The following is a 12,470-nucleotide window of genomic DNA, read 5'->3' as shown; positions in this document are numbered from 1 at the left end:
ACACGCTTGCGCGGATATAAGACGCGCTCGCGCAAAAAAAGACTCGCTCGCGTGGATATAAGACACGCTCGCAGAAATAAGACATGCTCGCGCAGATATAAGACATGCTCGCGCGGATATAAGACATGCTCGCAGAAATAAGACATGCTCGCGCAGAAATAAGACATGCTTGCGCGGATATAAGACATGCTCGCGCAAAAATAAGACACGCTCGCGCGGATATAAGACACGCTCGCAGAAATAAGACACGCTCGCGCAGAAATAAGACATGCTTGCGCGGATATAAGACACGCTCGCGCAGAAAAAGACTCGCTCGCGCGGATATAAGACACGCTCGCAGAAATAAGACATGCTCGCGCGGATATAAGACATGCTCGCGCAGATATATAAGACGCGCTCGCGCAGAAAAAGACTCGCTCGCGCGGATATAAGACGCGCTCGCGCAGAAAAAGACTCGCTCGCGCGGATATAAGACATGCTCGCGCGGATATAAGACATGCTCGCGCGGATATAAGACTCGCTCGCGCGGATATAAGACATGCTCGCGCAGAAATAAGACAAGCTCGCGCGGATATAAGACATGCTCGCGCAGATATATAAGACGCGCTCGCGCAGAAAAAGACTCGCTCGCGCGGATATAAGACGCGCTCGCGCAGAAAAAGACTCGCTCGCGCGGATATAAGACATGCTCGCGCGGATATAAGACACGCTCGCGCGGATATAAGACACGCTCGCAAAAAATAAGACTCGCTCGCGCGGATATAAGACTCGCTCGCGCGGATATAAGACACGCTCGCGCGGATATAAGACACGCTCGCGCGGATATAAGACACGCTTGCGCGGATATAAGACACGCTCGCGCGGATATAAGACACGCTTGCGCGGATATAAGACACGCTCGCGCGGATATAAGACACGCTCGCGCGGATATAAGACACGCTCGCGCGGATATAAGACACGCTTGCGCGGATATAAGACACGCTCGCGCGGATATAAGACATGCTCGCGCGGATATAAGACATGCTCGCGCGGATATAAGACACGCTTGCGCGGATATAAGACACGCTCGCGCGGATATAAGACACGCTCGCGCGGATATAAGAGTGGCTTACATGGATCATTATTTTGATACTGGTGTACTTTTCATCCATGAACATATATCTGAAAGATATTTGTGTATAATTAGGCTCTGCTAGAGAAGACAGAGGACAACAATTCGCATTTTTCACTTTACTGGAATTTCACAGATATTCAATTTCAAGGTACACAAGTCTCACTTTCGAATAACTTAGATAATGGCCAAACGTCGAGCTTTTAGAATCGAGGGTACATGGGAAGCGCCCGCAACGACATCTGGGTCTCGAAGAATGTCCAGTTTCGGGCAAACTCGTACCGCTTAAAAGCCCTAGTCAGTCACGATTTGTCTTTTGTTTTTTATGGATAGGCCAAATTAAGTGAAGAAATCTAACCAAAGTTTTACAAGTCAAAGAAATATATCGCACTAGTTTTCTCAAATCACCAGGGATGGAAGTGAACGCTCAGATCACACACTACGTTTTTTTTCTGGGAAGACAAAATGGCGATAAACTTGCTTGACGGTTTATTTAAATACTGAAAACTCTGGCTGTATTCCATTGTGTATTCCGAAGTGACTTAAAAGTAGGTTTGCCACTGAAAAGCGCATCTCTTTTGGCACTGGCTTTGTGCGCCAGTAAAAGATTCAAAAACTGGTATTTTAGGTAATGGTTTTGCAAAGAAATCGATACAAGTCGTTGAAAAGGGATGGCGCGCATGCCCTGAGCCCCAGTGGTGTCTGCGGTCGCCACCAAAGGTCCCTACGGCCAGGAAAGAAAGCGCTGTATTCTCGAGTCTGATACGGCGCCAAATCCCTTATCAGACTCCTCGTGCTTGGACTTCCAACACAATAAAACAACAGGCAAACCCCAAGGAATTCTCCTACCTAGTCGATCTGACCCCCCGCCCCGCAATTCGCCATTCTTACATTGCGCGGGCGATTGGGTCTAGTCAATAAGCGAACAGCATGCTGGGAAGATTTTAAGGGGCGTAATTCAACATGGCGTCGTAAACATTTTGATGTGATACTGAATGAAAGCTTGAAAGTGGTAGGTTTTGGCAATTTAGCTTCCGGAGTATCTTCGTTAGTTAGATTCACAACATTAACATATCGGCATCGTTCGACGCCATGTTGAATTGTTCGCTTACCAACTCGACCCAATCCCCGCGCAACGTAAGTATGGCGAGTGCACTAGAGGCCAGAGTAGTACACTATAACCATCAGAGTACACAAACAAGGATTTCATTATTACGTCACAACGTCAGGCCTGGTCCATCAAATCCAAAAGGTCGTCTCCTTTGCTTTCTAGAACCCAACAAAAAAACAATTAGAACAAAATTAAAAGCGTAAATAGACACGAGAACTTAGGTTTGTCCAGACTCTTATGCCCGACAGAAGGCATTTTCTGATTTTACATTCTCGAGTGTCATATATGGCCTTGTAAAGTTGGGTTGTGGTTATAAAGGGGATGTGGGCATTCTCTCGGCGAATTCCCTAGGAATTAAGGCGCCCAAAATAATGGTGGCCACTTTTTTTCTTCACACAGCCGCGTGAATTGGTATCCAATTTACGGACAAAAAATATCATACAAAAGCGTGTAACCTCATTCTTCTAGATAGGTCTTGATTCATAGGTTATACGGACTTTACTCGAGTTAACGGGAGCCGTCTAAGGTCAAAGCAAGGGACTCACGATTGGAGGTTGAGTCTTGTATGGAGAATTCGTCCATTAGCTGAGAGAGTTCTTGTCGCTGTTGCTTCTACGAAAAAAAAAAGATCGACCTCATTAAGTCGAAGTACAAATAAACAGACATGGAGCAGGGATGTAAGACTCCGTATGTCAAGACGTCGTGTAAGTTGAGGAAGATAGTGCCAGTCAATGGGGTCTTACATGTACTAGCCGCTGGTCCCCGGTCCACTAAAGAAATCACGGCTTCAAACAGAAAAATAACAACGAAAACTTCATCGCTTCCTAATCAGTCAGAAAGTCTTTTTTGTCAGGAAGGGTTTATTTTAATTGATAGATTTTTTTTTCGTCGTTCTCTGCCGTGACGGGCGCAGCCATTTCTGTGTTTATTTTGGCGCAAGTTTATCAATCAAAAAGCCACGTGACTTCTTAGTGCAAATCGCCTGTCCAGGATCAGGTTAACTAAGGAGTTTTCAGAGATGAAAAACCGCTCTCTTCATTGGGACTGCGAATCCTACTTCTTCTCGGATAAGGTAATTGATATGGCATTCGCGCCTCTTATCTTATTCATTAACCTGTATTAGGGGACGTTGAAGGACCGCTAGGATACTAAATGTGTCTAGGTGTTGCATGTGAGTACCTTTGTTGCGTCTATGTTGATGACATTGTGCCATTGCTCCCTTTTAGAGTACTCCACCGCCGCCACCCTGTACACAAAACAAACACACTCAATCATCGTCATCATCATCGTCGTCGTCATCATCATCATCGTCGTCGTCGTCGTCGTCATCATCATCATCATCATCCTCACCTCACCCCACCACTACCATCACCACAATTACCCCTATCATCAAAATTACCCCTATCATCATCATCATTACCAACTTACTCTTCTTCCTCGTCTGTACTGAATAGATTTAACCGGAAAGCTGTAAACAAAAAACAGTAGGGGTTACAAGACAATCTTAACACTGATTTGTATTGGTAATCTTTCTTTTTATTGCCGAACACTCTGTAAGGAACCGTAATTGTAAGTGTTGAGATCCCTGCTGCACCACAGGTGGCCCAGTGTGTTAGCGCGTCAGCGTATTGGGCCACTCGTCCCGCTAAAATATCGAGACGTGGATAGTATCTCTGTTTCTCGGACCTGAATTTGACTTGTTTATCATATGTCAGTTCCATATGTCAGCCCTAAATGTCAGTGCCTGGATGGGCCATTAATGCATATGTAATAGGATTATAAATGTGAAGGGCTTAGAATGCGGATTATAAATGTGAAGCGCTTAGAATGCGGTTTATAATGAATAAGCGCTATATAAATGCTGTGCTTTTCTGATGTTTTGCTGCTTTTGACTGCTGTTCCCGCCGCTGCAGTTGTCACAATGTTTTTTCTTCTACTGTAAGCGTCATAGTATACCATTGTTAGCCGTTAATGGAAGGCATAGGGTGCGGAAATGGGTGGAGAAAAGTGTACCTCAGTATAAACGCTATTGTATACCTTTATTAGCAGATGACCCACCCCTCCCCCCACAAACTGTACCTCAGTATAAACACCAAAGTGTACCTTTATCAGCCGTTGACCCACCCCTCCCCCCACAAACTGTACCTCAGTATAAACACAATAGTGTACCTTTATTAGCCGTTGACCCACCCCCTCCCCCCACAAGGTGTGCAAGCAAGTTGAGCTCTTCCTTCGCCAGGACACTCAGAGCCTCGGAGCTTTCCTGAAAACATGATAAAAAAAAACCAGAAAAGTTATTGCGGGAGAGAGTGCTAAGCACATGCTCATAGAGCAAACTCAGAGACTCACAGAGGCGCCACCGGCACCATAGAGTAAATGGGGGGGGAGAGTCCTCGTAGTTCCAGTGCAGGCATTGCTTTTGCCCAGAAGGCAGCAGAAAAGAAAAGCATGCGCTTGGGGTTCCTGTGGCGATGCGTCTAACACGAACAAGGTGCTGAGGACGAGTGACAAAGTCTCTCTCCCCTTTTTCCATATTTGGCATTATCCCCTCCCCCCTTAACAAAGGAATTTGTCGACTGCAGGTGACCCTAGATTCATTCTTGGTTTCGAATGCTTAGAGACGTCTGTGGTTACTTACAGCTTCAGACTGGACAGATGCGGTGCTGCTTGCTGGAGACTTCTTGACATTGGGTAGGCTTGGTGCAGAGGATGTCTCGATAGGGCGAGCTACTGTGTACCTAAGTAGGCATTTGACAATGGAGTAAAACCCCGTTAATAAGGGCACTGCTTGGTACCATAACGCTCTACCCATACAGTTGAACCCCTTTAATCAGGACACTACTGGGTCTCATAAAACCCCCTGATACAGTAAAACTCTGTTTATAAGGACACTGCTGGGTCCCATAACACTGTACTCATACAGTGGAACCCCGATAATAAGGACACTTGGCCCCATAAAACTCAGTGGTTTAAGTTTTTGACTCTGCAACAAGAGGAAGTATTTCCTTTGAATTGTCTTTGCCTCTGGCACGGTGCCAGATGGGTCTCTGGCACGGTGCTAGATGGGTAGTAAGTATGGGGTACACATGTCCCACATGCAGCCCCCCCCCTCACACAAACACACATACTTAGCTGCCAAAAAGTGGGTCAAGTACTATCTTTTCCCATAATACCTATAACTCCCCCCCCCCACCCTCAGTTAACCTTGTGTCTAGCTGCAACTTACATGTTGCGCCCAAGCTTGATGACTCTGTCACCAAGGAGCTCAAAGGAGCCAGGTTTATCTGCAAGCTCATGCTGACAAGTGGTTGTGAAGTGTGTGGTTTTCATCACACTACCATCATCACCAAAATACCTGAAAGGTAATAATAACAAGGCAAAAAGAATACCATACATACCTTATAGCACCAGGGACCTTATACCATACATACCTTATAGCACCAGGGACCTTATATTATCATATGAACCTTATAGCACCAGGGACCTTATATTATCATATGAACCTTATAGCACCAGGGACCTTATATTATCATATGAACCTTATAGCACCAGGGACCTCATACCATACATACCTTATAGCACCAGGGACCTTATATTATCATATGAACCTTATAGCACCAGGGACCTTAGACCATATGTACCTTATAGCACCAGGCACCTCATACCATACATACCTTATAGCACCAGGGACCTTATACTATACATACCTTATAGCACCAGGGACTTCAGTGTCCCAGGGAACGGGCCCATCTGTAGGAAGCACAAATTTCCCATTGGCTGTTTGAACTTTATCTTTCAGAAAAATTGAGACCTGAAAAAGGAAATGTGTCAATGATACAATTTTAAAAAGCAGTCTGGAATAATCATTCCCTACACATACAATTGTCAGCCGGCATCTCTTTACACACCCACATTTCTAGGCTCACTCATTCTCCATTTTTAATCCTGATGACATCCCCACATTATGTATTTGCCTAACATGTAGAGAGAACGATAGTATGTCATTGTTTGTACATTTTGCCACTCTGATATATACTTTGTTTTATCACAGTTTTTAAAATATGTTCAAATCCTTATAAGCAAAACACCAAAGATTGTAACAATTATACTGTAGCTGTTTGAAATAGAAAACCATATTGCCGAAATTTGCTGATTATTTGCAGTTTTATTGAAAGCAGTAACTGTATCTTGTTGAAACATGCTTTTAAAAATGTGTAGGCAGTGCAACATTTCCTTAGTTTTTTGCTACAGTGCAACCAGTAAAACCCTTAACATTGGAAATATACACTATGCAATGTTTATCCCCACCACTGACTCTGAGATATTCAAACTAGAAACATGTCTAAAAAAGTTGTAGTGTCTAGATTCTTGCATCCAATTCGTCAAAGACAAAATTTCCACACATATTTTATGTGTTCACGGTTTTGCTGGTTGCACTGTAAATGTAATTGATTCACGTGTGGTTTTGATTTTATCTTTTAGCGATCTCTGTATTATAGCACTGGAAAAACTTGAGGCTTTGCTTAATTTAAAATCGACGCTTCTTATGGAGATTCTGTATGAGGAATTTTAATCATGGAGAGATCTTGATATGGTACATACTTACATTTGTGACATAGTAAATACAGAAAGTGTACTTGCGCGTGCAGATTGCAAATGACAAAATTATTGAGTAAAATCCAAATTTACAACATTGTAAAGAACTTTATTTCCTATTCTATTGTCTCTTTTGGCCAACAACCCATAAAAGGCAAAAAATATAGAAATATATAAAAGGCAAAATATATAGGAATATGAATAAATAAACAATGACCACTTTTTGACGGTGCTTCCAACACCTAGTGACTCTCACCCTGATGTGCATGTCTTGGAAGAACGTCAGGAGTGTTTGTCGGATTATTTGGAACTGACCCATTGTTAAGTCAGCATACGTCTACAAGTACAGCAGGTTAGTTAGTAACTTTCTCTTATGTGGGCCTAGAATTAAGTGACTTAGTGTACATCAGCCTCTCACTGAACAGTTGCACAAGTTTTAACCCTATCATTTTTTGGTGCATGGATTTGAAATTGGTTACTAAATAATTATGTGATTTTTTTTTCATGTTTCCAGTTATCTGAATTAATTTCAAAGAATGACAACAAAATATTTCCAAACCCTTCTAAAGCATGATCCTGCTATTGGTAAAAAATATTTTATGTCTTCGGTTTTTCATGGGGTGGCTTTAGACATCATGGTTGAGAAGGGATAATGTTTCTTGGACAATGGGTACCTATACCTGCAGCTTAATTCATCAAAATGGGAGGACCTTGACGGTTACATTCAATGTCATTTAAACAAACCTTTATCATAAGCTATGGCAAAAGAGCTTATTCTTATTCTATAGCATGTTAATGACAGTGAGTGAGACCATTATTTGGGTTGAAAGACTTCATTAATTCGAATACTAAAAAAACAAATAAACTAAAAACATAATAATTTGCGACAGGCCCAAAAGCTGGATTTGGGCTAAGTTGGGTACATTTTTAAAGGTTTCCTTTTGAAAGAAAAAAAAAATCAATAGAAAACGCAATTCCACTAATCTGCAAAGGCTTTTTCCAAGTAGTATGCTTTGGCTTGAATCGTCAAAAAATATTTTGGATTTTTTTACTACTCATCTAAAAATGGGGGGGAAATAGGCAGTGTGTGTGGCTGTGGGTTTGTCCGCACACCTTGCCCCTAATCCCCTGCCCCCAACAGCTTATAGGCCTGTGCTAGAAGTAAGCTATTACCTTAAATATTGATTTACAAATATTTTTTTACTGGAAACCTACCTCATACAGATGTTTGTAGACATTCTCCACTTGTGCACTGATGGCCGGGTTGTCTGACACAAACCCACGGATTGCATCCATATGGTTATATGTGACAAGGAGAACATCGGATGGCCTTAGGCAGAGTGAGACCTAAAAATAATAAAGTTTTCAAATATTTTTTGGGGGAAATTAAGATTGTGGTATACCATTTATTAAGTGCGTAACTATTTTTGCTTTTATGGTATCCCTACCCTTATAAACCAATTTACTCCAGGAGACAACAGTTACAGGAAGGGTGGGATTAAGTTAGACATTCCAAGAAAATAATCTCATTTAGACCTTTTGATTGTCTTATGTTTCAAAAGGTTCATTAGATTTGTATGGGCTAACCAACATTTAAATTGTATAAAAGCTTCTTGTTTTGAAAATGAGATAAATTTGGATTGTTTTCCCCAAATAACTGTACCACTTTCCTCTATAGGTATTTGGGTTTATTCCCTGGTAGGGAGAATAAATTTTAGCATACCCTGAGGATAGCACCCCCCTCCTCTTAACTCTTCCTCCCACAAGTTGACTCTTTACCTGGTATTTGAAGGCCATGGTCATCAGATCATATAGCTGAAATAAATTCATCAAATAAATCAAACTCAAAAATAGTAAGGAGCAAGTGGCCATAACTGAAATATTTTGAAAATTTTACGACTATTATTGTGTAGAAGCTTATTCCAATATAGTATGATCACCTTACTTTTAATCTTCACTATAATAAAAACCAGAGATTTCATCAAAACACCAATCCAAGTTAGCTAGGAGCAAGGGGCCAGACATTGAAAAAACTTGAATTATTTTTGAATATGGAGTTTATGACTAACTTACTTTTAATGTCCATTCAATCTTTAAATATGATGGACACCCTAGGTTTAAGTTTACATTCCTGTTGCTCTTGACAAGTGACCTGTTAACTTTTGTCATTAAAGGGTTCTCAGATCCATAAGATTTTCTGGCTGCTTAAATAAAGAGTCATTGTCACCAGTTTACTTCCGGAGGGCCTTCAAAAAACTCAACTGTTAAGAGACAAGAGAATCTATTAGAATCCGCACATTTAACAGGACATCCGCTCTAAATCATCAATCACATTTTCAAAGAAACTTTCAATAGGCACATTGCTTTCACAATTTTAAAATATTTTTTGCATTTTCTGTTAAAAATCATCAGAGATTGTTACATAATCAAGAAGTAAACTGGTGACAATACGGCTATAATACAATAGACTATTCAGGACTAGAAAAATGCATCCTGCAAAAGCATGCTGGCAGTGGCTGTTGAATACAGGGTATAAAAAACAGTGCTTGATTGACCAATATTTTGGGACAGTGGGAAGTGGTCACTATAAAGAGGGTGGCCATAGGTACCACCGCACCACCGCGAGCAGTTAGTCTATTACCTTGTCCATACTAGCAGAGTTTAATCTCATGATAGAAGCATGTGCCAGGCGGTCAAACACGGTGCGCATTGCCTTCTTGGAGTATGTATCCTGGGGCTTGAACAACTCTTCCATGAATCGCTTGTTGAACATTGTCCCAACAATGTCATGCATTACTAAAGGAAATAGTAATTAAACCACAGGCAGCCCAAGTACATTATAAGTAACTAATTTTCACTGTATGATGAAAGAGATGAAATACAGTGTTTATATGGCTTCCTAAGAGGGTTTCCGATAAACTCGCGAAATTGCTTGAAGGACAGGACTATATTTATCACTATTTTCAGGAACTCTGTAATGACTTTCAAGCAATTTCGCAAGTTATTCTGAAACTCTTATGAAGCCATATAAACACTGTATTTCATCTCTTTTATAATACAGTAAAAATTTAATTATGATGAACTTGGGCCGCCTGTGATTGCCAGTTTTGACTTGCGCTAGCTTGCAATGAAGTGGCCAAATAAATGCAAGTTTTGATGCCAGTTGGCTGTTTGAGCAACCTGCACCCAATACTGACGACACGACCACTAGCATGCGCTGCTCACCACTACTATCATGTGCAAACAAACAGATAAAAATAGCAAAAAATTGGTAATAATTGTCCCAAAAATAAAGGAATTAGAGGCAAATGGCCTGAGATATTCTTTTTATAATATCGTCAGAAATTAAGAAAGTTTGAGATGCAAAATGTTTAATGTACTTGGAGGACTTGCATTCACTTGCACTGGGTGGTCAAACGATATGCAAGTGAATGCAAGTTGGCAAAGGAGACATGTAGAGTGGAGTAATAAAAGGATTAAGGGATTATCGACACCTTTGAGATAAATGCAACACTAGTTTGAATTCAGTTTTTCTTGGGAAAATATTTGAAATCTTTTCTTTTTAGGTGTACTTTTTTCGCTGAAATGTAGAGCATAGCTATTGTTTTTGAATCAGATAGTAAAATAATTTCACTTGAGATCAAGCCATTTGGGTTCTACGGTATCGTTAATGGGTTTAATACCAATCCAGAGAAATAATGTTAACGCTGATATACACTTCTCTTCTAAAGATAACTACTGCACTGAATGAATCATTCAAGATAAGTCTTTGAATCTCTTAATGGTCATTATAATTTTGTTCACAGCAGATATTATTTTATAAAAAAAAGTTTTGGTAATGTGCTTGATAGAATTGTCACAAGTATCCTAGCAAAGTAATATGATCTTAGCTTTTAGAGGGCTTATGAAAATCACTTATATGATTAATGACTTCAGCCATTTCCTGTCAAAGAATAAAACACAGTCAATTGAATTTAGACCAATCCCATACAGTCACACATACAGAAACACAAAATTACAGGTGCTCAAAATTTAAAAAGTGTAACACAAAAGAAAAACACTAAATTGTTAAATAAATATATGCCAATCCTTACATACATAGAGACAGAATTATATTATCTTACACATATTCCTGTTGAATAATAATCACAAAAAATAGAGAAATAATTTTACCCTCCTCGAAAATCATAATAAAAACCATAATAGACCCCAACCAGGGAAAAAATTAAGGAGCAGTTCGGATTGACTTGAAAAAAAAACTAACAGCATTTTAAAATCCAGGGAATAGTTGCATAAAAAAAGTATTACAGCATAGTGTCTAAAACTCTTATTTCTATGGGTTTCGAAAGAAACCTAATCAAAATTTATTGTACCAGTTTCGGTGGTATGTTGACTTATGTTCCCCTTTTTTATGTTCCTTTATTATAATCAGCAAACAAACCAGAACTGAATAAATTATATACTTGTCAAATGAATTAGAAAGATTCCCCACAATTTTAGGAATTCCAGACAACAATACAACATATAACAGTCGGATGTTTATTTCTAAGCCAATAAAAAATGCTAAAATTTTGTAATGATGTCTTAAATTAGTCAGATCTTGTTTAAAAGAAAGTAGGAGTAAAATAGCGCTTCAAGTTCAATTTCATCAAAAACAAAATCTTTGATCGGGTTTTAACACGACTGTAAACGATCATTTTGGCTGAATTTTATTCCCCATTATACCCCGACACCAAGAATTTAAAACCATTGGCAATAATGCGGGAAAGGTCAACCAGCTGCTCAAAGAACATGGAAATTTTTGGCTCAAAATTTGTGAAGAAGACAACACACAGGAAATCAAATTACCCACCAACTTGGATTCTGGTAAAGTCTCGAAACCAAAATAATATTAAAAAAGCTTATGAATCTCCCGTCAGTGTTTAATTGAACATAAATTTTATTGTCTGTAGCAAGGAATTAGAAGTTTCCCATAATTTATTGTCAGTGTTATATTTCACCAAGGACGCCATTTTTTAATAACATGCACACATTTTCTATCTCACCTTTTCTTGCTTTCTCATCTGGAATCGACTGGGCTCGAAGTCTTTGGTCTAAAATATAAAGCATTTCCCCTCCAAGGTTGAGGAACAAGATAGGTAGAGTTCTGAGAGACATCTTATTTTTCTTTGGCAGGGAAATGTTCAGTCGCACAGAGCTAGCAACAAGAGAGCGAAGAGGTGATTATACAAAACCACAGGGCTACCGGTTATCTAACACCACAGGTATCCCATCTCCTGGGAAAGAATGTACCTTTCTAAAACAAAGTCACACAACGCAGATGTGTTGTTGTTGTTATTCTTTTTAATGATATTTCGGGAATTCATCTTCAACTGTAGACGCAGACCACAAGATCCAGACGCATAGAGGCTGTCGGGTGGTTTTCTTCCTTATCCTACTTTTTCTATCCAAAAACAAGGGTGGTTTCCAGAGTATTTGACAATGGATCAATTTAGTTCAAATCGGCATGCTTAGTTCTGCAGTGACAGGTTGGGGTTTCCAGATCCCTTGGACTCCCCCACCCCGCTCCCTTGACATGCGCCTGTAGGCGTGTTTTGTTTATTACACAAAAGGTCTAACCAATTGTAGTAAGATTTGATGTAAAGATGTAGG

The 12,470-nt window shown here is 40.2% G+C and overlaps 1 protein-coding gene across 1 annotated transcript; it reads right to left on the bottom strand.

The window, feature by feature from the left end:
* Positions 1-1,215: 1,215 nt before the first annotated feature.
* Positions 1,216-12,054, bottom strand: LOC5504775 (protein OSCP1). The gene is made up of 13 exons (XM_032373086.2): positions 11,864-12,054; positions 9,460-9,614; positions 8,598-8,633; positions 8,034-8,165; positions 7,075-7,155; positions 5,930-6,033; positions 5,449-5,577; positions 4,861-4,960; positions 4,392-4,485; positions 3,651-3,690; positions 3,402-3,468; positions 2,768-2,834; positions 1,216-2,380 (listed from the first exon to the last, which is right to left on the bottom strand). Exons 1-13 carry the CDS (start codon positions 11,973-11,975, stop codon positions 2,337-2,339), a joined length of 1,161 nt encoding a protein of 386 aa, XP_032228977.1. The 5' UTR covers positions 11,976-12,054; the 3' UTR covers positions 1,216-2,336.
* Positions 12,055-12,470: the final 416 nt, after the last annotated feature.

Source organism: Nematostella vectensis, chromosome 14 (assembly GCF_932526225.1).
Source record: "Nematostella vectensis chromosome 14, jaNemVect1.1, whole genome shotgun sequence".
Classification (NCBI taxonomy): domain Eukaryota; kingdom Metazoa; phylum Cnidaria; class Anthozoa; order Actiniaria; family Edwardsiidae; genus Nematostella; species Nematostella vectensis.
Note: the sequence above shows the minus strand (reverse complement) of the source record. Positions and strands in the feature narration are given on the sequence as shown.

Excerpts from the sequence above, each read along its gene's own strand:
- LOC5504775 (XM_032373086.2), bottom strand. The coding sequence starts at position 11,975 with ATGTCTCTCAGAACTCTACCTATCTTGTTCCTCAACCTTGGAGGGGAA. Across the intron at positions 3,691-4,391 it reads TGGGTCAACGGCTAATAAAG|CTTTCCGGTTAAATCTATTC; the intron begins GTACACTATTGT and ends TTTTGTTTACAG. Across the intron at positions 2,381-2,767 it reads ACAAGACTCAACCTCCAATC|AAAGCAAAGGAGACGACCTT; the intron begins GTGAGTCCCTTG and ends GTTGGGTTCTAG.